Source organism: Alexandromys fortis, unplaced genomic scaffold (assembly GCF_014885135.2).
Source record: "Alexandromys fortis isolate MF-2015 unplaced genomic scaffold, M_Fortis_MF-2015_v1.1 scaffold_77, whole genome shotgun sequence".
In the NCBI taxonomy this organism is placed as follows: Eukaryota; Metazoa; Chordata; class Mammalia; order Rodentia; family Cricetidae; genus Alexandromys; species Alexandromys fortis.
This window is the reverse complement of record NW_026067967.1, coordinates 2,055,817-2,082,063: the sequence shown is the minus strand read 5'-3', so window position 1 is coordinate 2,082,063 and position 26,247 is coordinate 2,055,817. Positions and strand designations below refer to the sequence as shown.

Here is a 26,247-nt window from a genome sequence, read left to right as displayed (position 1 = left end):
AACATGGCAAAGAAGTACCTCTTCTCACTTTCAGTCTAGAGGACTCTAACTCTAGAGGACTCCCCATGTCTCTGAAGGCCTCCATTCTCTTCATAGCATGTGTAATGTCTCAGCCTGATGCTCAAGGAGTGCTTTAAAAATGGGTGTGACCTTTTCAGCTTGCATTATTTCCAACATGGATATCATTAATTACTTTTTAATAATATATGTTTTCCTCTTTTCCCTAAGGCCTCTGAGCGGGTCTGAATTTTTGTTAAGACCTCTCTGCAGCAGATTCCACAGGTGTTTGGGCTCCAAACACCACAGGAGTTAGCCACTTTTGCACGTTCCCTGGTGCAGGTGGCTGGCTCTTTGGCTTCTTTTCTCCTGTGGGTTGTGGGCTTTCCCTGAACGCCCTTCTCAGGCTGCTGCCAAACTTCTGTCTGAAACCTGCACGGGCTTCTGCTGTTCTATGCAGCAGCAGTCAGTTTCACACTTCATCGTCATCTCAACTGTTGTCTCTGGCAGATTTGGTGAGACAATTGGGAATTCTTACAGGAAGGAATTAGTTAAAAGAGAGGTTTTTTTTTTCCCCAAGTTAAAAATGGGAAACGTTATGATGGAAAGAGTTAGGTCCCTGTACAATTATGCAATGCATGATTTAAAAATGGAACAATTAAATGAACTGATACTCAACTTAACATAGATTGACATAATATTAATTAACATTTTGATAATTTTTATTGTTGGTTTGATAATTCTTGATTTATCTCTAAAAAAGTTGCTTGATCTGAGTACCAAGATATAAGCCTTAGAAAAACTTATTAAAACAGATCGTAGAGGTATCCAAATCCATACAGAGGAATTTAAAGGAGAATCAATTTTAGCAGTGCATTATAAGGTTAGAGAGAAACAGTCAAAGGTTTTCAAACAATCAACTTAATATATCCAGTCACCTTACAGGAATTGCCAAATGACAGATACTCCCAAGGCTGTTTAAATGCCTACTGGAATCTTGTGAAAATGTTAGATTTAAGGAGACTCAAGGAAGTGAAAGTCTCATATGGCATTCATCTTTTGTAAAGCAGATGTTAACCTTGTGGTCTGGTTGTAATAGAATTTTCTCTCAAGACTGGAGAGTCTTGTTTACAGCAGTCTTGGAGCATGGTCCTCAATTACAATGGAGGATGTGATGGAAAGATGAGGCTAAGACCATTGAACAATGAAGTAGGGCTAGAGGTATGGGAATCTCCCAAGATCAACTTCTTGGAGATGGAGATTATGCTAATGTTCAAAAGCAATCTCTATTTAATGACCACACCCTGAATTTATGCTATGAAGCAACTCAAGCAATTGAATGCTTGAGACAGAATTGAAGTAGGAAAGAAAATTGAGTCTTTTACTAAAGTCATGCAGGGCTCAAAAGAAACCTTCACTAATTTCTTACGAAGATTAACTTCAGTGGTAAATAGAATGATACCTAATTCAGAAGCCAGACAAAGAATATTTGAATCTCTGGCTTTTGAAAATGCTCTTTCACAATACAACAGGAAAATTACGCCATTAAAGGCAAGATCAGCATCTTTGAAGGAATGGATCTGAGATACAATCAATATTGACCATGATGATGCTTGGATAGGAGATTTCGAGAGGTTTAAAGGAAAATTGAAATGTCAGTTGTTTCAATTGCAGTAAACAAGATCACCTAAAAAGGGATTGTAAAGAAGGCATTCCTAGAAACAATGCTTTTTGTAAGCATACTGCAAACAGAACTCCCTTCCCTTCTGGATTATGCGCAGAGACAGACAGATCTCTGTAAATTCAAGGCTACCTTGTGCTATACTAGATTGATCCAGTCTCAAAGAGAAACAGAGCCAAACAGTGGTGGCTCACACCTTTAATCCTAGTGCTTGGCAGTCACACGCCTTTAATTCCAACCTAGGGAAGTGAAAACAGAAAGGGATATGACCGTGTGCCAGCACTGCCTAGCCTATGTGGCTAACTAGTGGCTAGCTCCATCTTTTGATCTTCAGGCAAGCCTTATTTGTTAGAGCACAATCAAAATGTCACCACAAATTCTTTGAGGATTTTGTGCACTGTGCTTAAAATACGTTAACACCTTCCCATAACTCCTCTGAGTTTTATCTTGTCTTTCCTTCCTATCCAAATTTGTTCTCTCTCTTTCTTTCTTTCCCACAAATCCAAAATGTGATGCCCTATATTGTTAGGTGTAGGGCCGTATGCCCTTTTACTGGACCATGGTCAAAATGAACTAAAGAACACATCAAAAAGTTAAATACCATGATCAAGTCAGCTTTGTTCCAGAGATGCAGGGACATTTAAACACATAAAAATTGACAATTGTAATATAAATAAATAGACTCAAGGAAAAAAAATCATGTGTTCATCTCATTAGATGCAGAAGAAACTTGGAAAAAATTTAGTATTCATTCATGATAAAAGTCCTGGAGAATCTAGAAATACAGGGAGCATATATCAGTATATTAAAAGCAATGCATAGCACTCACATCCAACAGAATTTTAAATAGAGAGAAACTCAAGCATTTCCACTAAAATCAGCAGCAAGACAAGGATGTTCACAATTTTCATTCCTGTTCAATATAGTACTTGAACTCTTAGCTAAAATAACAAGACAGGTAAAGGAGATCAAAGAGGTACTAATAGGAAGGAAAGAAGTGAAACAAAGCATCTTTATTCGCAAATAGTATGATTCTTAGCATAGAAGACCACAAAGCCTTTTGAAAACTCCCACAGCTGCTAAGCATATTCAGCAAAGCAGTAGGATACAAAATTAACACAAGGAGACTTTATTTATTTATTTTGTGTGCTGTATGGGGGCATCCATATGACACAGAAGTCAGAGGATGAATTTTGGAGCTAGGTTCTCACATTTCATTAGGCCTAGAGGCAGGAACATTTTCACACTGAGCAATATTACCAGATCCCATGATATATACATGACATATGTATCATATCTCATTTGAAAATGAAGCTATATACCCAATATATGAAATGGGTGCCTTCATTTGATAAGACAGTAGAAAAGAAGTAGAACTTACTAAGATTGTGAAGTGAAAGAACAGAGATCAAACCACATCTACTTTTTTTTTCTTTCTCTCTCTATCTCTGTCTCTGTCTCTCTCTCTCACACACACAGACATTTTGAGACAGGGTCTCGTTGTTACAGTCCTGGCTGTCCTGGAACTCACTGGCTTCTAACTCACAGAGATTCCCCTGCCTCTGTTGTGATTAAAGCCATGTACCACCACTACCCAGCTCTCATTTCTCTCTCTCTCTCTCTCTCTCTCTCTCTCTCTCTCTCTCTCTCTCTCTCTCTCTCTCTCTCTNGAGCCTGTCCTGGCACTAGCTCTTGTAGACCAGGCTGGCCTCAAACTCACAGAGATCCGCCTGCCTCTGCCTCCCGAGTGCTGGGATTAAAGGCGTGCGCCACCACCGCCCGGTTTCTCATTTCTCTTAATAACTCTTTTGAATCTATTTTATAAGAACGTTCAACATCTTTTAATTCTTATGTTTGCCTGATATTTCATCATGAAGTAATGAACTATTAACTGTGAATGACCCTTTAATTTCATTTGTGGAAAATTAGTTTATTCTGAAATTGTGTGTGGGTATCCCTATTTTTATGCTAGGGAAAAAAGTAGGCATTGGGAGAAAGTAGATACATTTTCTGAAATTGATAAGTATAATTTTCTCACATTTAGGTATTTTCTAACACTTTAGAAAATCTTGGCCTTGTGCTTGACTCTGATTTTTATCCTGTTAGACACCTACAGGCTCGAGAGTCACTGATTTTAAAGTCCATAAGTTTTTTGAGTACCACAACAATATATATAGGTATATTCATACCCTAGTTGTTTTTAACTCAAAAAAATTAAGTGTGAAGCAAAACTGAATACAAAGTAATAGTGTTTGTTAGAAACTCAATGAAAATTACTTATTAAATCAAGTTAATACATAAAAAGAGATTACTCTGAAGAGCATCAGAATTTCAAATTTGAGGTTAAGAGTATCAGCCACCTATACCAGCCCTTGCATAATTGAAATTCTACTTAAGTAATGGGGTAACCCAATAGAACCCCCCCATCTATGAAATTCAACTTTAAAATCCTTACCTAGTGCTGGGAAAGCAGTCCAGATGTCAAGAGCACTTGATACTCTTACAGAGGACCCAGCTTGGTTCTTACCAACCACATGGCAGCTCATAACTCTTTGTAACTCAAGTGCCAAGGAATCTATCACACTCTTCTGGCTTCACTGAGGTGAGCTACTTAGGGTGAAGCTGGTAGCGTGATCTTTATGTCAGGTAAGAATGGATGTCTGTAATCTAGACCTGCTTGAAGATGAGATTAAAACAAATGATTTCTATTTTATGTATAAAGCACGTAAAAAATCCAGATTGGTTTAGTTATCATCATATAAAATCATCATATAAAAAATGTCAGATATTGACTATATAAAAGATAGTAAAATGGGGTAGTCGTAAATCAACTCCAGTGCAAGAATGGCTTGGATGACTCCTATGTCTTGGGTTTTCACAGAGTTGTTAGAGATCTGGGATAACACTGGGATTACATTTGTAAGGGTGGTTTTTGTTCTTTACTGCACCCTAAGTCTGCAGAGAGTCACAGTTAACAAATTAATTTCCTGTAATTCTCCTGTTTTCTGTGTTCCAACCCTGAAGGAGTCAACCATGAGGGTAGAGAGACTAAATTTATTACACTGGATTTTCTTTTTCATTTTTACTTACTCAGCTAAGATTAGTGTTGGCACTTAAAGTGAGTGTCTAAGAGTGAGCATAAAGGTCATGAGGCTGATTGAATTTCTATTCATTGGGCGGGGAAGAACTTTCTCCAACTTTAGGGTTAAAGGAAAGGTAGGAGACACAACAAAAATGCTAATGACTCCTGCTTATCTCACCAATAACGTAGAGGGTGAAGTTATTTAACCACAGTTACACAGATAGCAAGTATCTGACTACATGTGAGGGCTTTAACTGCCTCAATTAAAAAGTGGAATTGATCACAATGGTAGAGGATGCACTAAAGAGAAATCAAAGAAAATGCTGAAACAGATTTGATAGAAATGTTGCAAAAGCAAATAAAATACATTAAAAATTACAAATGTTAGGATCCATATATGAGAGAACATCCCTTTCTGAAGCTAGGTCACCTTCCTTAATGTAATACTTTCCAGATAAATCTATTTTTCTTTCATATATCATAGTGGTGTATTTTTATAGCTGACTAAAATTTCATTGTTTTATGTACTAACCACATTTTCATAATCCATCTATTTCAAAGCCTTTAGCCCCCAAGACGTGTTCTTGCTTCCCCCATGGAAAATCATTGACTGCAAATTTCTGTGATTCCTTCCTGGGATGTGTGCTCTATTCTATTGGGTTCTGTGTCTGTGTTTTTTGAGACTGTAACAGATATTATAATGTTTAGTTTATCTGTTATGTAAATGAGTTTTAGAAAAGTGTTATTTGTACTGATAATATTCAATGTAGTATAAAGAGTTTAAGATATCATATTTTAATATGCAGATATTATAAAATGAGGGATACTTTGAGATATAATTTATGGTTGTAAATATGTTTTGACTTAACTTTGTATAACTTAAAAATGTATGTAACCTGAATTCTAATTGGTCTTAATAAATAAAACCCAGAGTCAGATATTAAGGGGGTGAAAGCTGAAGGTCACTAGACAGACCTTTCACCTCTACCAATGCTCAGACCGATGGGGGAACCCTGCCCTCACACTGTCTCCTCAGACTTCGTCCTCTGACTGCAGGGGCAATCGTCAGATGGAAACTGTCTGCACCAAACTTCAGACTACCCTGAGCTCTTGTCTTCTTCCTCCTTTTATTCTTCTCTCCATCCAGCCATATCACTCCTGTCTCCACCTTTCTGGTGTTAGGATTAAAGGTGTGTAATCCCAGGTGCTGGGATCACATGTGACCTCTGTTTCTGTTTTAGAAAGAATCAGTCTTTTGTAGCCCAGGGTAGCCTTGAACTAACAGAGATCCATCTGCCTCTGTCCCTCGAGTCCTGGCATTAAATGTGTGCTACCCTCCCTGACTTCTAGTGGCTTAGCTTTGCACTCTGATTTTCAGGCAAAGTTTACATGTTAAAACACAAACAAAATATCACTACAAATGTATATTCTGGAGATGTAGCTTAGCCAAAGAATCCATGTGCTTAGCATGCATTTAAGATCCTGGGTTTCATTTCCAGTACTTCAAATACGAAAATGCATTTATTTAATCTAGTGTCAATAGTTGCTAATTAAAGTGATCTAAAGGAACTTAGCAATGAAGTACAGGGGTTGGAGAGTTGGCTCAGCTGTCAAGAGTGTTTGAAAGTCTTCTAGAAGACAGCAGTTTGGTTCTCAGCTCCAGGGGATCTGCCGCCCTGCAATCTGCAAAGGTACCCCCATGCCTCACACATGTACATGTAAGTAAAAAAAAAAAGAGAAATAGATACTGTAGTGTAATTTTTAATGCAAGCCTGGGAGATTAATGGTTGAAAATGGAAATAAATTCTAGTGCGAACTTGTATGTCTGAGAAGGCTGTTCTCCACGGTTAGCCAGAATGCAGTAACTTTCTGGAACTGTCAGAGAATGAGTGTAGCCCTCTGAATGCTCTTTTTTGAAGCAGACACTTTGAACTCCTCCATATGCAGTTTTTCAGGGTTTCTATAATGCTATGTTTGTTCTTTTACAAGTGCAAATCCCCATTTCAACAATCCAATTTTTTTATTTTTTTCACCAGTCATTCTCTGAATATCTACTTAACCCCACAGGGCTTAAGCACTTGCTGCTCACTATGTTAGCTAGTGGCTACATGCCTGAGTTCTCACACACATGAGATACAAAATATCTCAATTTCTTTAATCCCAATTACATGTAGACATATTATTTGGCAACATTTAAGCTCAATGTATGATTAAGCTAATTCAACTTGTTCCTTTTTACCTTTAGTATAATAACTAAGCTCCTGAAATTCAATTTATTATTGGCAATTATTGTACATATGTTTCTGTTTTCCATTGCAAAGGACAAGAGAGAGCAGATGTGTGTCCAATGATTTGCAAAGTAGACATACAGAAGTTCCCAAAATGTTCACTTTCTCATAAGGGGACAAATCACAGAAGATTTTTCAAAACTTAATTAAGTATAAAAGGTCATTGACCTGGATATTTTACTGACAGAGATTCACATCTCTCTTCTGAAACTTGCTTTGTAGCTGTGCTAAATCACGAGACGTAAACACAGGGACTCAGTTTTCCTTAACAAAATGGGGGAGCTGTGGCACAAATGTCCACCTTATAAGTATTTGAATGAAGCTGAATGAACTAATATTTGAAGAGTATCTAGCAAAGTTTTATTATAACCTTTAATAAACTATAGCTGCTCTCATGGTGTAACTATGTCATTTGTGGTAAAGGTGCTGGGCGTGATCTGTAAGTTCATGAATGTATTACAGTGACAAAGGTGGGGACAATGAGCTTAAGTCAGAAAAGGTATGGACACCCCACCTCAGACACATCCTAGAGGATAAGTACCAACTGGACAAAGAGGACAGTGTGCGTGGCAGTAGAAAACACTCGGGGTCATGAAGGATTCTAATCTTTCCTGCTTTCACAGTGAAATGTTCTACATAAGTCTGGGGCAAGATGGTATCTAGAATTACAGATTACACTAGAAAATCCGGTCTAGGACAACCTGTGCCGCTAGCAGTGAATTGAACACAGCATCAGAAGCCTTCCTTCACATTAACACTGATGGCAGAACTCAGCAGCCCACGCCCTACTTCAGAGAAAGACCCTGGTGCCAGGTAAAGAGATCACAGCGAATTAGATGCACTAAGTGAAGAAGGAACAGAAGCGGAGCAAATAGGCATTTCCAACACAGACGACGAAAGGAGTGAAAGGAACCAAAGCATGACCGAAGATGCTATTTTGAAATTGGTTTTTCTGCAGACCACATTGCATCACGGTGCATCTGTTGCCAAAAGTGAGCTGGACGGAAAATACAAATGCTCTTCATTTAAAGCCAGCCATTGGAAATGAAAGCAAACGCAGACAAAAGAATGAAAACACTTTAATGCTTATAGATAAGTACTATTTGGGGACGGTTTTAATAAGCAAATGTTTATTTTAGTTGCTTAGAATATTCCCCTGGATTCTACATACATAAATCTCAACCCACGTTTCCCAGTTGCCATAACAACTTGATGCATTTGTTCTCTTGTGTCATTTTTTATCACATCTTTTTTAAAAAAAAAAACTTTGGTTGCTAGGATAGCACAGTATAGTTGTTAAATTTATTCTATTCGCATTTTGTTCTACTTGAAACTGGTTATTTGCTTTTATTTTTCTCTAAAGAAGCTTATATTGCAAAAGTGTAATAAAGAAAATAGTGGCCTAAATTAGAATTCAAACTTGTATTAAAGATTTAATTATGTGCATTGATTTATGCCGGAATAGTGTAACGTCCGTGTGACACGTAAAATCTAGTTCCATTCAGAAGAGAGGAACCAATCTTTGCCAAATCAGGAAAAAGCATGGTGTGTATTGTAGATGAATCTCCAAGCGTGACGTCAACCAGGAAATGAATTAGGGATGTCAGGAAATACACCAAAAGCTGTCATTACTGGTTCTCTTATGAACCATGTTGATTCTTTAAAAGCCTGGCGCTTATTTATTACAATGAGGGAAAGTTTTGCTCAAACATCTCCACCCTGCGCTTCTCTGTTCCTGGGGAGGGGACTGAAGGAATTGCTTTCCAGATTGATCTTGAGGAGGAGAATTAGATCCTGGGGCAATATAAGCCTATTGATAAATGTGTATCCGTGTAGTCAATTGTTGGAGGAGGCTGCTTGTTCATCCTGGCCACCCAGAACTGAAATAATAACAAAGAAACTGTATTAATTAAATCACTGCTTGGCCCGTTAGCTCTAGCTTCTTATTGGCTAACTCTTACATATAATTTGACACATTTCTATTAGTTTGTTTATTGCCACATGACTGGCTTACCAGCTAAAGTTCCAGAATCTGTTTCTGGCATCTCCTTAACTCCTCCCTCTTTCTCCCCACATTCAGCCTAGCTTTCCCCGCCTTCCTCTATTCCCTGCACAGACCCAAGACAGTTCCTTTATTCTTTAACAAAGGGGAATCCCATATCAGTCGATTATTACTGTTTCTTTCTGTTTTTATTGTCCTTAGTAGTACTGTAATATCAATAAATTGTATCACATAAAAATAGTATTGCAAGCTTTGTTGAGGAACATGCAAGGTATAAAGGGAAAAACTATAAGACTGTGGCTAAGATAGTTGTTGAAACTCTGATAATGACTACCTGTAAAACCCATGGAAATTATTTGTCTGCTCATTTTTGGCTGAATAGCCATGGGAAGTAGGAATAAAAATAATTGACTTATTGATTTTTTAGTAAGATATGTAAGTATATGTGTGTGTATACACACACACACATTATTGATATAATTAATCTTGCTGAGAAAGTGAACTAAGTACCAGCATTTGTTGCTCTGCTTCCTGACTGAGGTTGGCAATGAGAGCTGCTGCCTCCAGCTCCTGCTACCCTGGCTGCCCTGCTATAAGGCACGTTGTACCTTCAGGTTGTGAGCCTACAGAAACCCTTTATCTAAAGTTGATTTTCCCAGTCTTTTCTCATAGTAACAAGAAAAGTAAGTAATACAATTAGGTATGAGTATTCAAAAGGCTCTGACTGTGCTCAGCATTTAAGATGCTGAACGCATCTTCCTTACTTCCTCTTTCTATATTTCCTTCCGTCAAAGGTCAATGAGAAAGGGCAAGGAGTGGGGGAGTTCTAACTGGAGCTACGAGGCTCGCTCTAGGGCAGCCGCTTCATGAGGAGCGTGTCTACTTTGGCCATCTCTCATCACTCCATCTGTCAACTCAGTAAAGCAGTAGAAAACCATTATATTGGGGTTACCTTGACTTTCGAGGAGTATTTGTGTTAGAACATTGACCTCATCACAGCCAAAATTTCATGGACTAAAATAATCTTCCTGTCAGAGTCTTTGTGGTCAGAACTGGAGCCAAATTTGTTTTCTTCAAGGATAATTGGGTAAAAATAATCTTTTACCTTTCTAAGCCTCAGTTTCCATACACAAGTAACAGTAATCAAAGCACATCAAACAACTACGGATAATTACCAATTTGCTGTTTGTTAATTATTACAAGACATAATGAATGCAAAATATTTCCAACGAATGTTTGTCTTTAATATGGACTGTTAAGGTTGACGATGGCATTGAATGGCCATCCAGCATTTTAGGATCGTAACTATGTCATCTGGTAACCAAGGCAGACTTCTGTTCCAGCGGGAAAGCAGAGTATTTCAGAACACACGAGTGCTCAGAACTGACTCTGCCCACACTGAATCACAGACTGAGGGCAGTGGGGCGAATGCTTGCTGTCCTCAGCCACCTGTGCATCCGAGTGCCCTGATACTCTGATAGGCTGGGTCCTGACTGGCCCCAGAGTGAATGCTGTGCTCTGTATTGAAGCGACAAGAGTCTTCACTTGAGAGAACAGGGAGACTGGAAGTGGCAGTGTCGCTGTGATCCGGTTCCTTCTCAGTGCCTAAAGCACTCTCCAATAACAAGCCAGAGCATGGGGGAAGATGCATGACTTTGGGAGGCCACTAGGGTGTCTTTTAGAACCTCTCTGCTGGAACAATGGAGCCATATAAATTTCAACCCACATCCTCTAGTTGCCATGGTAACTTGATGCACTTGCTTTGAAGTGTCTTTTGTGTCTTCTGACCCTTTTGCTTTCTTTTTTTATTTTTAATCATCAGGATTTTTACTTTGCCAGTAATTTCCTTAATGCGGCTGCGGCTTCTTAACCTCCTATTTCCCCACTCCTCCAATTTCTGAATATGCTGTCAAGGAGCAATTTAACACTAAACATAATAGCTGCATACATGTGTTCACACATGCCTGCTGTGCCTGTAAGTCAGCAAGTCAGCCTCCCTCCTGCCTACCAGCCTTCTTGCAGTCTCCCCCACCTCTCTCTCTCTCTCTCTCTCTCTCTCTCTCTCTCTCACACACACACACACACACACACACATCACAAAGGCAGACAATCGTCAGAAAACTGATATATTGCTAAAGCTGTTCAGTGCTTTAAAAACAGCTTGTGTGTCTTAAATAAAAAATTATTTCGTAAGTGGCTCCATTGTCAAACAATTAACTGCTTTGGCAGACTTTTAGCATTTGACACGTGGCAGCCTGAACAAAGAGTATGCTTGCCATTGCGTTCCTTTCCCTCCGTGGGTCACTTGAAAAATTTTAGATTATGAGGACAGTGTTTCAAGGTAAAGAGAACAAGGTGCTTCGGGTTTCATTTCAGAGACTGTCAGTCACTACTCCGTTCCTCAACTATGGACAGGTTTATCACACTAAACTCCATACTAAAATAGGCTCTCAAAATCGGAACATAGGCTCGCTTAAAAAATACTTGTACTGGCTGGATTGAGATAACATAGAGTATCTAGAATAAATCTGTTCAAGGTTTCATAGAGATTATAAACATTGATTCCTTCATGCAGGAAACTAGAAGTATGCGTCAAGGAATGGGCTACAGTTAACCTTTAACTTATTAGATGCATGTGTATTTTCTTCTTCTTTGTTCCCTTTTCCACATCAAAGAGTTGAGGCAACCATGCAAATGCAGACTCCTTTGCTATCTGTCACCTTACTGAATGCTGGAAATGTGAAACATGGATATGGAAGTGCAGAGGCTTTTTCTGGAAGTTGTCCCAGAAACCTGACATCTTGTGATGTTCAAGTTAGGCTCTAAGTGTCTGGGAGCGAACCTGGTTCAATATGTGAAATGAATAGGACATTTGTAATCTGCTCTTTATGAGATGAATAGGATATTTATAATCTGCTCTTATCTATGGTAGGTCAGCACTGACCACCGCGGCATAGGATCCCCCTTTTATGGAAGAAGGGAGTATATTCTCATATAAAATGTGTTTAAGCAGAGACATTCGCAATGCCAGAACGCATTTGAATGCAGGCATCTGGTTCTTGCTAATGTGTGAGTACTGTGTCTGCTTTGCAGTTGTAAAAAGTACTGAGAACTCAAGAATAATGGCAATGGGTTTTTGATCCTACTGCACGCACTGGCTTTGTGGGAGCCTAGGCAGTTTGGATGCTCACCTTACTAGACCTGGAAGGAGGTGGGTGGTCCTTGGACTTCCCACAGGGCAGGGAACCCTGATTGCTCTTTGGGCTGACAAGGGAGGGGGACTTGATTGGGGGAGGGGGAGGGAAATGGGAGGCGGTGGCGGGGAAGAGACAGAAATCTTTAATAAATAAATAAATAAAATAAAATAAAATAAAATAAAAAAAGAAAATTCAAAAAAAAAGGTAAGGAGACAGAAACAAAGTTACATTTAAAAAGAGCTACAGCCCTGTGAGGGGGAGGGGGGGCGACGCGACTGCTTTGTCCAGGTGTCAAGCCTTCCAGAGAGGAAGCCACAGAAGATTAAGGGAAATAGAAGGAGATCACAGGGGAAATTCCTGAAGGAGTAATTTCTATATTACGGTAATTTTACAACATAATTTCAAGTAATAAGACAAACAAGCATGAAAGAAGAGATTTTTTTTTTCATGATTGTGGCTAAAAGCAGGGAATTCTAGATGAAATTTCCTGGATTACATTCAATAATTTTCTATCATTGAGGAACACTCTCCCATCATATGCATAGATTCATTATCAAATAATGTTTCCTTGAATAATTGAAGAATTATCTGTTTGATTACACTTTTGAAAAAGGATGAGTTTTAGAATTGAATTAAACCAAATTAGAATCGTTCTTGCCTTTTGGGGGTAAGTAATTCGACCTCAGTAAGCTTTTGTTTCTTTATCTGAAGCAGAGGAACTGAATTCTGGTCTAGGTTCTGCAGTGAAACTCTAGGAAGTGTGGACAAGCTCTCTTGCTGTTAACTGGTCTCAGATGTAACGTGTGAAGAAGTGGTCTGTCTGTAGGTGGCACTCTCTAGGGTGTGGGTGCTAAAGTTCCTGACTGTATTCTCTTTTGTTCTGATGAGATCCCTATGTTTCTACAGCTAGGACGCTTATTTCCAGACTTCTTTCAAAGCTACAATGTAGACTGAATTAAAAATATCAGTTCCTGATGTAATCTATCTATCTATCTATCTATCCATCTATCTATCGTCTATCATCTATCTGTCTGTCTGTCTGTCTGTCTGTCTGTCTATCTATCATCTATCTATCTATCTTCTATCTATCTATCTATCTATCTATCTATCTATCTATCTATCTATCTATCTATCATCTATCTACATTGTCTATCTCTACATATCTGTCTGTCTGTATGTATATAGTGTTTCTTTCTAGCTGGAGAGATGGCTCACTCAGTAGTTAAGAGCATGTAGTGCTCTCGCTGAGGACCCAATCTTTGTTCTTATTCCCTATGTTGTCCTCTAGCTCCGGGGAGTCTGATGCCCTCTTCTGTCTCCTGTGAGTACTGCACTCACTTGGACACTCCCCTATCTCCCCAATGCATAATTAAAAATAAAATCTTTACAAACTATTTCCTTGCAACTGTTTCCCCACATTATTTATATTATGAGTCAGCTTAAAGTTGGCAAACACATGTCTTATTATGTAATGGATGTCTGTATTAATAGTGTATAGTCAAATAAATTAAGTCAATCACTAACTAAAAGGAACAGCTTGAGATACTGGGTTGAAAGAACTAGAGATGCTTCTGAGCAAAGGGCCTTCCAGAAGGAGTTAATGATGTGACGTCACCGAGAAAGTGGAGGGGCATAAAGACTATGAAAGCTAGCATTAGTGCAAATGGTGAGGATGGGGGCTCTTTGATGAGCTTCCTTATCAGTAGTTGGTAATGAAAAGCAGTGCTCAGTGGCGAAGGCAGAGTTCACAGATTAGCTGCCCATGCCAGCAGGAGCCAAGTATTGCATTATTTGGGGGCTTTTCATGTTAGTTCACATGCTGTTTTCAAATGTAAACTCACTGTCAAAGAACAAAATTTCAACAGAATTTATGTAAAAATCCAGTGGGCTTTTGTTGGCTGTGCATGTAGTGGTCTGCATTTCACCTGGAGAGAAGGGAAATGCTCTGGCAGGATGAACAGAGGGTCTGGACAGACAGAAAAAAAAAACGATGGAAGCAGAACTGGGTCAAATGTCAGGCCAGGGATCTCAAAGCTGTTTTCCATCTGTGAGCTAAGCACAGGGAACTTTGCAAATTGAGGTAAAGGAACAACCTTCCTCTGCTGGTGAGTCTCCTGCTTTGTTACAAGATTGGTTCCTGTTAGGGTTCTGCTTGATTATACTTACGTAGCCCAAGTGGTTTTGTGTCAGGTCTAGTGCAGCGGCTCAGCCAGAAACGATGACCTTTTGAGACCTTTACTCCTTATTGTGAGCACTTGAACATTCAAGAATTTCACATAACAGTAAGAGCACCCAAGTTAGCTCAGCAGCTCCAAATATCTGAGCATAGGATTGGGTCTCTTCACCACAGAAACACATATAAGTGAGCTGACTGCACCTGCTGGGTAGAGTGCTTACCTTGCTTTTGCTAAGGAAGCACTCCTTACTCCCAAACCTGTCCACACCTGCACCTGCAATAGCTTAACATTTCAGCATGCAGATCAGGAGATTTGAAATTAGCATGTGTCATAAGTACCTCAAATGCCCTGCCTTGCAACTTCTAAGCTTTGCGTGTGGATATCTAGTAGAGCTATGAGGCCCTCTTCTTTCTGAAATTATTTAGTATATTTAGATGAATATGTGTTATTCTTGTGCCTGTTGGGAGTGGGAAAAATTTAGTCTCAATCTCTCAGGCTTTTAAACATGATTTGTGTGGTTTTGTACATGCGAAGGCACATGTTTGACAACTTGTGGGAGTAGAGTCGGTTTTCTTTTCCTACCATGTGGGTTCTCATTAATGGTGCTTGGGCATCAGACAATACTTGAATCAGAGGTCATAAGGAAATCAGTTTGCTACTGATCTGGCATCTTATCCCCACTGGCTAACTTTCATAGTTTTGGAGGGTGGCACACATGCTATTGGGGGAGAAAAGTGGATTTCAGTTTTACCCATCATGAAACCTACAAGTAACGATAATGACCGGTCTGACAAGATATGGCCACAGCTTCAGTAATGTCAGGAATGTTATGAGAGCAACCAGTTAGTGTCTGATTCAATTTAAGGCCCATTCTACAGGTTGGAACTCATGTCTGGCACTGTTCCTGAGTCCAAGAACATAGGTTCTAGCAGAAATCCGAGTGCTATTATTCTGCTAAATAAACACAATATTAAACCAATTCCTAATAACTTATTGTACTCAGATGGTATTTAAGAAGACCCTCAAGTAGTGAACATGCAGAGAACAAGAGATTTCAGAGTGTTCATGCCTACATGGGGCGTCTACATCACAACTCATCTCACAAGGCTCAGTGATCATTACAGAAGAGGGGATGTCAAAAGTGTAAGAGCCGGAAGTGGTAGTTGAAGTGTAGTTGAAGTGGTAGTTGACTGTAGTTGATTATGGTGGAGTAATGTATTGAGGACACAGCAGAGCATTTGATAAATTAACTCACAGTGATTATGACTGCATGCGCATGACCTATGCAAGATAAAACCATCCCAAATCCTAGCATGGTGAAGGGATGTGGTCACAAAGTCTCACTCCCACCTCAGGCACTGGTGGCAATTGAGGGCTTCCGGGAGAGGGAGTCAGTTTTCTTTAAGCATGAGGTCCCTGAAAAGCTACCCATGACCCAGTAGATGTCCCTCATGGCCATGCTGACAGCATGAAGTGGATTCTTCATGTGGGTTAAAGAAAAAAAAATACATGAAATGGAGGGAATAGTGGTTAAAGGCATGAGGGAGGAATTGGAAGGGAGAATATAGGGGAGAGGAATTGATTAAAACATTATACCCATGTGTGAATTCTCAAATAATAAAACAAGAGAATTTATTTGTTTATTTGTTTATTTAGTGTGTGTGTGTATGTGTGTGCATGTACACGTGCATTACACAGTATGCTTGTGAAAGCCAGAGGATACCCGTAGAAGTCAGTTCTCTCCTTCCATGGCATGGAGCCCAAGGATGGAACTCAGGCTGTCAGGCTTGGCAGCGAGCATGCTTACCTGCTGAGCCATTCAACATACTCCTGCAGGCTTGGGCTGAAGTTGGTCATTCTTAAATCTGAAGTCAGTGAAAAATTAGAGAGAGGAACTGAGGAAGTGGGGAGAACAAGCTAGCTCTGTAACTATAAGCAAAGCACGTTTGCTTTCACTGCTGAGGACCATGATGGCACTTTCAGCGAAAAGAAAGTCTCTAGTGCTTGTGACCCACCTAAAATCCCCTACAATTACTATTGCCATTAAACTGGCCATCTGCAGAGTAGCATGTAAAGGCACCCCTCTTCTGGGCCATGGACTATACAAACAAGTTGGGGCGCCAACCTACTATATAAGTCATAAGAATGTGCCCATTAAATGATGAGACTTCCTGGAATCAAGATACTGATTAATTTTGGAATGTATGTGTGTATGAAATTCCATAAAGAAATGTATCAATTTGCCTGCTAAAATGCATCTGCTATATGAATCCATCATATGAAGTCCCAGCAGTGTGAACTGTACTGCAACCAGGTAAGTGGCTGTGTGCCATGAAAGGTCCATGAAAAGAGTTACAAAGCATGGTCTTCTGTCACACCATAGCATGGCTATTCCTGTGTCATGATCTCTTGGAACATACACTTACCTTTAAAATAGCCTTGCATTAGTTCATTGAGAACTTCATGATCTCTTGGAACATACACTTACCTTTAAAATAGCCTTGCATTAGTTCATTGAGAACTTCATGATCTCTTGGAACATATACTTACCTTTAAAGTAGCCTTGCATTAGTTCATTGAGAACTTCATGCAGTGCATTTTGGACATAGTCATTGTCTCCATGCTGCCCTCACTCACCAACATCTCTGCTCCCCATCCTTTCCGAGACTGGGGAAGGAGCTCCTAAGTATCATCATTTCATTGAGCCTAATATTTCGTTTTTAATAATTTTATGCATTTTGAGTACAATGTTTACATTATTTCTACCCCTACTTGTCCTTCGTCTAACTCTTCTGAGGTCCTTTCTCAGATTCATGGCTTCTTCATACAGTGAAGATCCTGGAAAACAGATTTAAGATGAAGTCAACACTTCTGTCTTTATCTTATTAACCATACTTACTAAGCCTTTACCAGGTCGGCAATTTACTTGGAACTAGTCCAATTTCAACATTCCCTGGTGGGAATGCTTTGGAATTTAAAAACGCAAGTGTGTCCCATTTTGTGTCTTCTCCTCAGGAAGAATATAAAAATGGGTTAAGTAGTACATCCATATTCTAAAATTGACATAAGCAACAGCTAATCTCCTTTATTCAGGTCTTGGGTATTTTAAGATACATGATAAAAACTTGAAAAACATTTAGTTTACATTGCATTAGTGAGTATACATCTTTAAAATTTTAATTTTATTTTCAGCTTACAGATTGTGGCAGACCAAAGGAAAATATTTCATGTGTTGAGCAAAATAAAGAAAACCAGTGTTTTGAGAATGAACCTGAAGAAAAGGCATGTGTAAGTATTGTCATCTTTGTTGCTATGCTTAGCACATTCCGTGTGGCCCATTTTCCAGAGATGCCATTACTCGGCGGGGTTCCAATAGCAGAGAATGGATAACATCATCTCAAGCTTTTGTCTGGCCCGCGTCTTGGCTGAACAGCGCTGAATGTGTGTCATTTTTGAGTAGTTACAGGTTTCACTCTGGGGATCTGTGTTTTACTGCTGTGGATTTAAGTCTCTGGGGATGATACAAACATTTGTATCATTGAAAAAGAGATCATTTCACATGTAGATTGTCATTTAAGCAATTTTTAAAAATTCATAGTAGACTAATTGTGCATTCAGGAAAGAAAGCCATCTGGTGGTGATGGCGCTGCTCTTTGAAGATGAAATGGGGTGTGGATGTCCACAAAGCACTCACGCATCTTTAGGCAGTAAACTTTGGTCTCTAAGACACTTTCAACAGTATTTGCCACGGTCTTCTGGATCTTGCTATCTTTCCTCCCTCCTTCTTTGTGATGGGCCTTGCATCTTAGGTACTGAATATGTATTAATTGGAGTTGGTCATCCCTTATCCTCTGCATTTTGACCAGCTGTAATAGCTTCTGTCTGCTGATAAAGGAAACTTACGCCTGGAAGAGTAAGAGCAGCACTGTCTGCATGTGTAAGATTAAATATTTAAAATATAGTTGGAAACTTTGTTTAGGAAAATTGAATAGGAGGCTCTCCTTTAGAACCTAAGATCCACAAATGGCTATACTCATTGCTATTACAAAATTATACAACGTATAAGGGGTAAATTCCACAAGGCCCCACCCCTAGTCAGGGTCTACTGAGAGGGGGAGAATCAGTTTTCTCCAGGGATTAAACAGGGTATCCAATTTCAAGTGGTCAGCCCTAAACTTAAGTACATACAAGGAACTGAGTAGGTGTTTACACACACAGACACACACACACATATATACATACACATGATGTGGGATTATCCTCTGTATGCTATGAATATGTTTTATTACCATTGGTTGATAAAGAAGCTGCTTTGGTCTATAGCAGGGCAGAATAAATCCAGGCTGGAAGAGATACATAGAAAGAGTAGGCAGAATCACCTAAGAAAGAGTAGGAGACACCATGTAGCTGCCAAAGGAGGCTGACACTATGTAGCTGCCTAAGAAGCAAGAGGTAACAAACCATGAGCCTCGTGGTAAGATATAAAATAATAGACATGGGTAAATTTAAAATGTAAGAGTTAGTTAATAAGAAACCTAAGCTAATAGGTCAAACGGTGCTGTGATTAACATAGTTTCTGTGTGATTATTCGGGTCTGAGCATCTGGGAAATGAAAGAACAGTCTCTGCCTACATGTACACACACATGTGTGCATATAATAACAATTTTGGAAGAAACGACCTTGAATTTGAGAGTGATTGGAAGCAACATGGGAGAACTGGAAATGATGTCAATACCATACGTGTATGAAATTCTAAAACAAATATTTTAAAAATTAAAAAGAAAGAAAACAAACTTTTGGACTTCCTGGCTGTTTCCAAAGATATTTGTGTTTTTCCTTCCTGAAGATGAAATCATCAAGCTTAAGTGGGAAACAAATGTTCCCGTTTGTCAGGAAGATGAATTAAATACATTCTGGACACATAATTGAGAGACTCTGGTGCTTCTATCATAGGGAAGCATCTAGCCTGCTACTTAAACTTGTATCCATCAGTTTCTTTTCTTTACAGAAGAATTAAAAGTTTTTAATAAGATACTGAATATCAACATATTTATTACTGCCTAATGAACAGTAAGTTTACAAATGCTGTTAAAATGAATCCCATGTTTGACATATTCTTGATGGGATATTTCTATTAAAATCTGTATAATAAAGTAAAAGGCATCATTAAGAACTTTAGGATTCTATTGATAGAGAAGTATTTTACTTCTTAATATGTTTCTTTTCTTTATTTTAATTTCATTTCTCCATGTTCTTTGAGCAATTTAAAATAATTGGGAACATTTTGAAGGGGTATGTTCTGTGTTTAAATAAGTCTGCTAAGTAAAAGATAAAGTTTAGAGATTTAATATTCCAGAATTCTGGTGAGAAAATTTGAGGATGTTTAATCAACTCCGGGGGAAAGGAACACACACACACACACACACACACACACACACACACACACTCAAAGAATGGGCAGCTCTTGATGACTAAGTAAATTAAGAGGTGATAAAAGGCCAATAGCAGAGATATTAAAAATGACAGTTGACAGATGGATAAACAGAGTAAGTTTAATCACAATATCTTAAGTTTGACGTAATAGAGGGTAGCACAATGAAATACCTGAGAGAAGATATGCATATTATGGAAAATTAACTGTAGTATCCAAATTATCTAAAGGACAGTATGAGAGAAAAGAAGATTACTACTTATTGGCTGGTGTATCCAACTTTGGACCTGTGGATTTCATTTGCCCTAGCATGGCTATAAATGTGACCTAACATAAAATCATAAACTAATTTAAAACATGAATTATTTTCTTCTGGTAACTCAGTTGCATTGTTCTGAAGCATCAATTTTATAGATGACAAAGTCATGTCACATGATCAAGAGGTTGGCCATCCGAATCTGGTAGGATTTTCATTCTTTGTTACAAGTAGTTATGTTACTTCAAGCAGAATAAATGATGTATCTCTTTATTTGTAAGTTGAGAAATGACCTATTGTGTGTGTACTGCAATCCTTTGTCAAGTACTTATATCAAGTAGCTAAAAGTTCTGGATATTTCATAATTTCAGAGATACAATTAAATGCTTCCTAAAATTGTTTTGTTTTAATATTTTTAATCACTAATTCTGTTGTGTGTGGCGATAAAGGCATCAATGGATACCTTACAAACACCACAATGAATGTGTGGGAAAGCCTGGCGTCTTTAAACAGTAGTGCATCGGTCACCAGGTCACGTGAAATTTGATTGCAGGGAACACATTAGTCCAGGAAGAGTCATGGTGGAGGCACAAGTTGTAGCCAAAACTCAAAAGACATGGACCATTTTCTCATATACTCACTGCCTAGATGTTTTTGGGCAAGTCACTCTACTTATCTTTTTCTAAATCTTAAGTAACAGAACTGATGAAATGAATTGTGACCTTTTTACATATTATATTTATATAACTGTGACAGAATATTGAATTAGTTTAGAGGATTTCATTGCTGCTTGTATTATTTTTTCTGTTGCTGTGATACAATAGCATGGCCAACAGAAAATCAGAGGGACAAGAGTTCATTTTGTCTTATGGTTCCAGAGAGAGAGAGTTTATGTTGGCTGGGAAGGTATAGCATTGTGACAGGATCAGGAAACCCACTGACCACATCGTTATCCATATAGAGGAGACAGAAGGAGGAAAAGGGAAAACACAAAATATGCAGTAAAGCTATATATCCTTAAGGCCTACCCGAGCTGATTTCCGACTTCCAGCAAGGGTCTCGCTCCTAAAGGGACCGTTAACTTCTTCCAAAATGCCACCAGCTGGAGACCAAGTATTCGGATATAGAAGACATTTCTCATATCAACCATTATATTTTGATTTCCTGGCTCTCCTAAGACCTGTAGCTATCTCCTAACTTCAAAAACTCCCATAACCTATTAGTCTCAATACTATTAAAAAAATCCAAAGTCTGCTATGACACCCTGTAAAATTAAAAACATACAAACAAAATAACAACAAATTTCATACAACGGCACAGAATATACATTCCCATTCTAGAAAGGGTGAATGTTAGCAAAACAAGGAAAGATTGGACCAAAACAAAACAGAAATCCAACAGCAATAGGAAAAATCACCAACCAAATCCTGTATCTCTGTTTCCGCTGTTTGGAACTTCAGTTTCAAAGGTTTAGAAGACTCTACCCTTCCAGCTTTGCTGCCTATAATACATACATCTCTTTCTTAGGTGGGTTCCATTTTCTGTATTCAGATCTTTTTTGGCAGATGTCACTTGGCTATGGAATCTCTAGCATCTATGGTAATCCAGGTTTCACCTTACTTTTTAGGGTAAGCAGCTTCATGCAGGAACCTTCCAGGGCCTGCTTGCAGGGACTCCGACACTTCCACCTATTGTCTGGTGTCATCTAACTCTTGGAAACTGTGTGGGAATAATCCACATCACCCTTGGTCTTGTATCTTTCATACCTCCAAAGCTAGTAGTACCCATGAAAGACAATGCTGCATTTGGATGCCAACTAGGGACACTTGTTCCCTTGGTAGCAGTTTTTTCTATGTGGAAGCAATTCCTTTTTAGGGTCAGGGAACTTTGTAGGCTTTGTCCTCCCAGTGGTTGGAAAGTTAGCTGGGTAGGGTTTCCCTCAGGCCATTCTTCCCATTGCAATGAGCATAGAAGGCTTCTCATTAACATTCCTAATCTTTTTATATGACTTCTCTGTAACATGAAGCTTTCAAATGCTCTTCACATCTCCAAATGTTATGTTTTAAACATTTATTCTTCCCCATGGTTTATGCTTTTTCGTTTTTTCTAGACCTATTTAGGATCAATATGTAATAGCCATGCCACAGATTCAATGTTATGCTGTCTTGAAATTTTCTCCACCAACAAAATTAAAAATTAGTTCATGACTTCTGAAATTAATCAAATTAGGCAAATCTTAGGACAGGGCAGAATACAGCAAGATTCTTTGTCAAAATATTACAGTAATAGCATTTGTCCAGTTGCTGATAGTCCTGTTTCCTCTCCGAAACCTCTTGAGCTTTACCTACACTGTATACACGACTCTCAGACTACTGACTTCCAGGATACTTCTAGAATGGCCCGTTAAGTTCTGACTATGGCGTTCAGCGGTTTTTCTAGTTCAAAGTTCCAAATTCCTCTAATTCCTCCAAATAATTATAAGGTCCTGTTCTTCCCAGCAATAGCCTTACTTATTTTGTACCAGCTTCTGTATTAGTTATTTTTATGTTGCTGTAATAGAACACTGTGATCAAAATAACTTATAGAAAAGTTTATTTTGACTTACATTTCCAGGTCAAGTCCACAATGGCAGGGAAGACATTTCATGAAGGCAGGCGCTGGCAGCTGGATGGTTGCATTTTTATCAATGCACAGAAAACAGGGAGAAAAAGAGAGAGAGGAAATAGGGGTGAGGCATAACCCCCCAAAGCTCACTACCAGTAACACTCTTCATATGGTCTGCCTTTACACCCTACAGCTTACAGAAGTTCTGCTAACTGCACCTCTCCCTGGGGACCAGTTCAAACAAGTGAGCCCATGGGAGAGGTTTTTCATTCATGTTCTCCTTATATAAATATATGCATTCTGACTATAATATATATTTTCATGCTATTAAATAGCTATGCCTTTTGATTAAAGGAAGGCTTCCTTTTTTCAATACAATTGTGACATGGGAATAGTTTTATGCTTGTTTGCTTTAAGGAATGGTAGCAGTGTGTTCTGTTGAATTTTATATGTGTATATTAGATGCCATCAGTGATCCCTATTTTAATAGTGGTGCTTTAAAAACCCTATGTAGATCAAGAAATCCTGCAAAAAAAGACCATATTTGGAGACATGCTACTTCTTGATTTGAAAATTGATTTAATGTTTGTGAACTCAATTTCATAAAACAAACACTACTGGACACACATAGAGAAAGATAAGTCTCAATACAAAAATATTAGGTCACTTGCTACCCTGTTCTCACTAGCTGATACATCATACAGACACAAATTGTCTAATAATAAAATTCAGAGGTAACAAATAATACTTTGAGAAATATTGGTGTTTGTTTTTTCTTACAGGTCTCATAGAATTAAACAGCAAATACTTTGACTCTTTGGGTTACCTTTGTGGGAGACTTATTGTTTCAACGTTATTTTTAATTTTACAACCCTTTATGTGATTTATATTCTCTTCATCAAATTTTGGTAGGTTACACAATTATATGCATTTATCTCTTTGGCTAGCTTTTGTGATTTTTTTCTAATCTCATAAGATACAATAATATTTGAGATCTCATTGATTTTGTAATGTAGACATATATAGCTATAAACTTGCCCCATAGAACAACATTCAATATTCCCCACTGGTTATGCTATGTTGTATTTTCATTATTTGATTATGAGAAGTTTATTCCTCCTACATAATTTATTCAGTGACTCAATGTTTATCAACATCTGTGTATTGAACTTTGGAGAAGTTCCATAGGCTACTAAGAAGAAAGTATATTCTACCACTGTGAGATGGAATATATTTTAGATATCTGATGTGTCTATGATCTAAGGGCAGATTTTTTTTATCAATTTTGCTTACATGGCATAATTATCAATCATAATAGGGTATTTCAATGTTCTATTATTTTTGTACTTAAACCTATCTGTATGCTTATATCCCGTAGTGTTTGTTTTTATGAAATTTAGTTCACCAAAGCTCAATATTTTTGATTTTTTGTTCAATAATATTTTAAATTCAGAGGTCTCATGTTTTTGAATGTGTTGTTGTTCTATAACATTTTTGAGCTATTTAGCATTTTATGACCTTCTCATTTAAAATAAGTGTCATTGAGGATATATAATATACACATATAAAGTCAATGGAATACTCACTCTGGTCTAATTCCCTTTAAAAAGTAAAAAAAAAAAGGAAGGAATGCTTCAAGAGTTATTCTATTAAGCTAATATTCAAGTGGAAGAGAATGCCTCAACTGTAACAAGAAAAAAAAAGTAAAAAACACCAGATCAATTTTCTTGTTGAATGCAGTAAATGTAAATTTTTTTTGTAAGACTATTCTGAACAAAATTCAACAGCCCATTTAAAATATAATACTCTATGATGAAGTGGTTTTCACACCATGAATTCAAGGATGGTATGATATCCACAAACTAATCAAAGTAGTACAGAAAAAATAGTATGGAGGACATAAATCCCGGGATTTCAGTGGATGCAGAAAGCCCTTTCGCAGAACTCAATATCTCTTTATGATAAAAGCCTTGAAGAAACTCGGAATAGAAAGGTCATGCCATAATATAACAGAGGATATATGATAAATCAGTAGCTAATATGGAGAAAACAAGACAATTTCCACTAAAATCAGAAATGAGGCAAGCATGTTCATTTTCACCAATATTATTAAATATAGAATAGAAATGTTACTAGAACAATAGAGCAAGAAGAACTAAAAGGAATAGAAAAATGGAAGGAAAATATAAATTTGTAGGTGACATGATATATATATATATATATAACCAGAAAATTCATCAGAAATCTTTTAAATTTAATAAACTCTTTCCACAATTTATCAGTAGAGAAAAATCACATATATATTTCAGTAACTTTTGTATATAGCAATAATAACTAATTGGAAATTTCAGGAAAACAATTACAATGGTCTCAAAAAAGTAATGGTATAAATAAAACATCTATTTTAAACAATTATTTACCTAACACCATAACATACTGAAGAAGTTGAAGAAACGATACAGGCTAGTTTTTGTCAGCTTTGCACAAACTAGAGTCATCTGTAAAGAAGGAACCTCAATGGCGGCGTAGGTGTTTCCATGGATTGGCCTGTATGTGATCTGTGGTGTTATTTTCCTGATTAATTATAATATGGGATGGCCTAGCCCACTAATGGTGTGGTACCCCTGGGCAAGTGGTCCTGGACTGATTAGGGGAGCAGGTTCAGCAAACCATGCGAAGCATGCCAGTAAGCAGCTTTATTCCATGGTATCTACTTTGATGACTCTCTCGATGGTGTGAGAAGTCCTTCCCTTCTGTATTTGTGTTGCTTTTATTGGCTAATGAATAAAGAAGCTCTTTTGGCCTGTGACAGGGCAGAATAGAGCTAGGTGGGAAAACTAAACTGAATGCAGGGAGAAAGAAGGCGGAGTCAGTGGGATGTCATGTCGCTGCTGCAGAAGCCAGACATGCTGGCACCTTACTGGTAAACCACGAGCCTCATAATAAAATATAAAATAATGGAAATGGGCTAATTAAAGATTTGCGAGCTAGCTAGAAAGATGCTTAAGTGATTGGCCAAGCAATGTTTTAATTAATACAGTCTGTGTGATTATTTCGGGTCTGAGCAGCTGGGAATGAACGAGCAGCCTCTGCCAACATCTCTGGCTTCCTTATCTGAACCCCTGCTCCAGTTTCTCTTGATAATGGACTTTGATCAGAAGTGTAAGCCAAATACCTGTTATTTATTCCTGGAGCTGCTTTTTGGTCACGGTGTTTATCACAGCTATAGGAAAAAGAAAAAAAAATAGGACAGATCTGGACTATATAATATTTATAAAATGCCTTTGTGACCAAAAGCATTAAACAGAACCAATAAAATGTTCAGCAAAATTAGAATGATATTCTTCACAGAAATAGAAAAAGCAGTCCTAAAAATTCAATTAAAACACCAGGCAGTGGCCAGAGCAATCCAAAATAGAAAGAATGTTGCTGGAGATATAACAAATTCTGACTTCAAATTATTCCAGAGGGCCATGGTAATAAAACTAGCATGTCAAAGACACAAAAACCAGACATGTAGACCAGTGAACA

The 26,247-nt window shown here is 38.1% G+C and overlaps 1 protein-coding gene across 1 annotated transcript in view; it reads left to right on the top strand.

The window, feature by feature from the left end:
* The window catches only part of Dlg2 (discs large MAGUK scaffold protein 2), a 1,620,445-nt gene that overhangs the window by 240,269 nt on the left and 1,353,929 nt on the right, over positions 1 to 26,247 (top strand). The window contains exon 4 of the mRNA XM_050154453.1: positions 17,617 to 17,712. Within this exon, the coding sequence (XP_050010410.1) occupies positions 17,617 to 17,712 (96 nt within the window). The remainder of the gene's footprint in view (positions 1 to 17,616; positions 17,713 to 26,247) is intronic.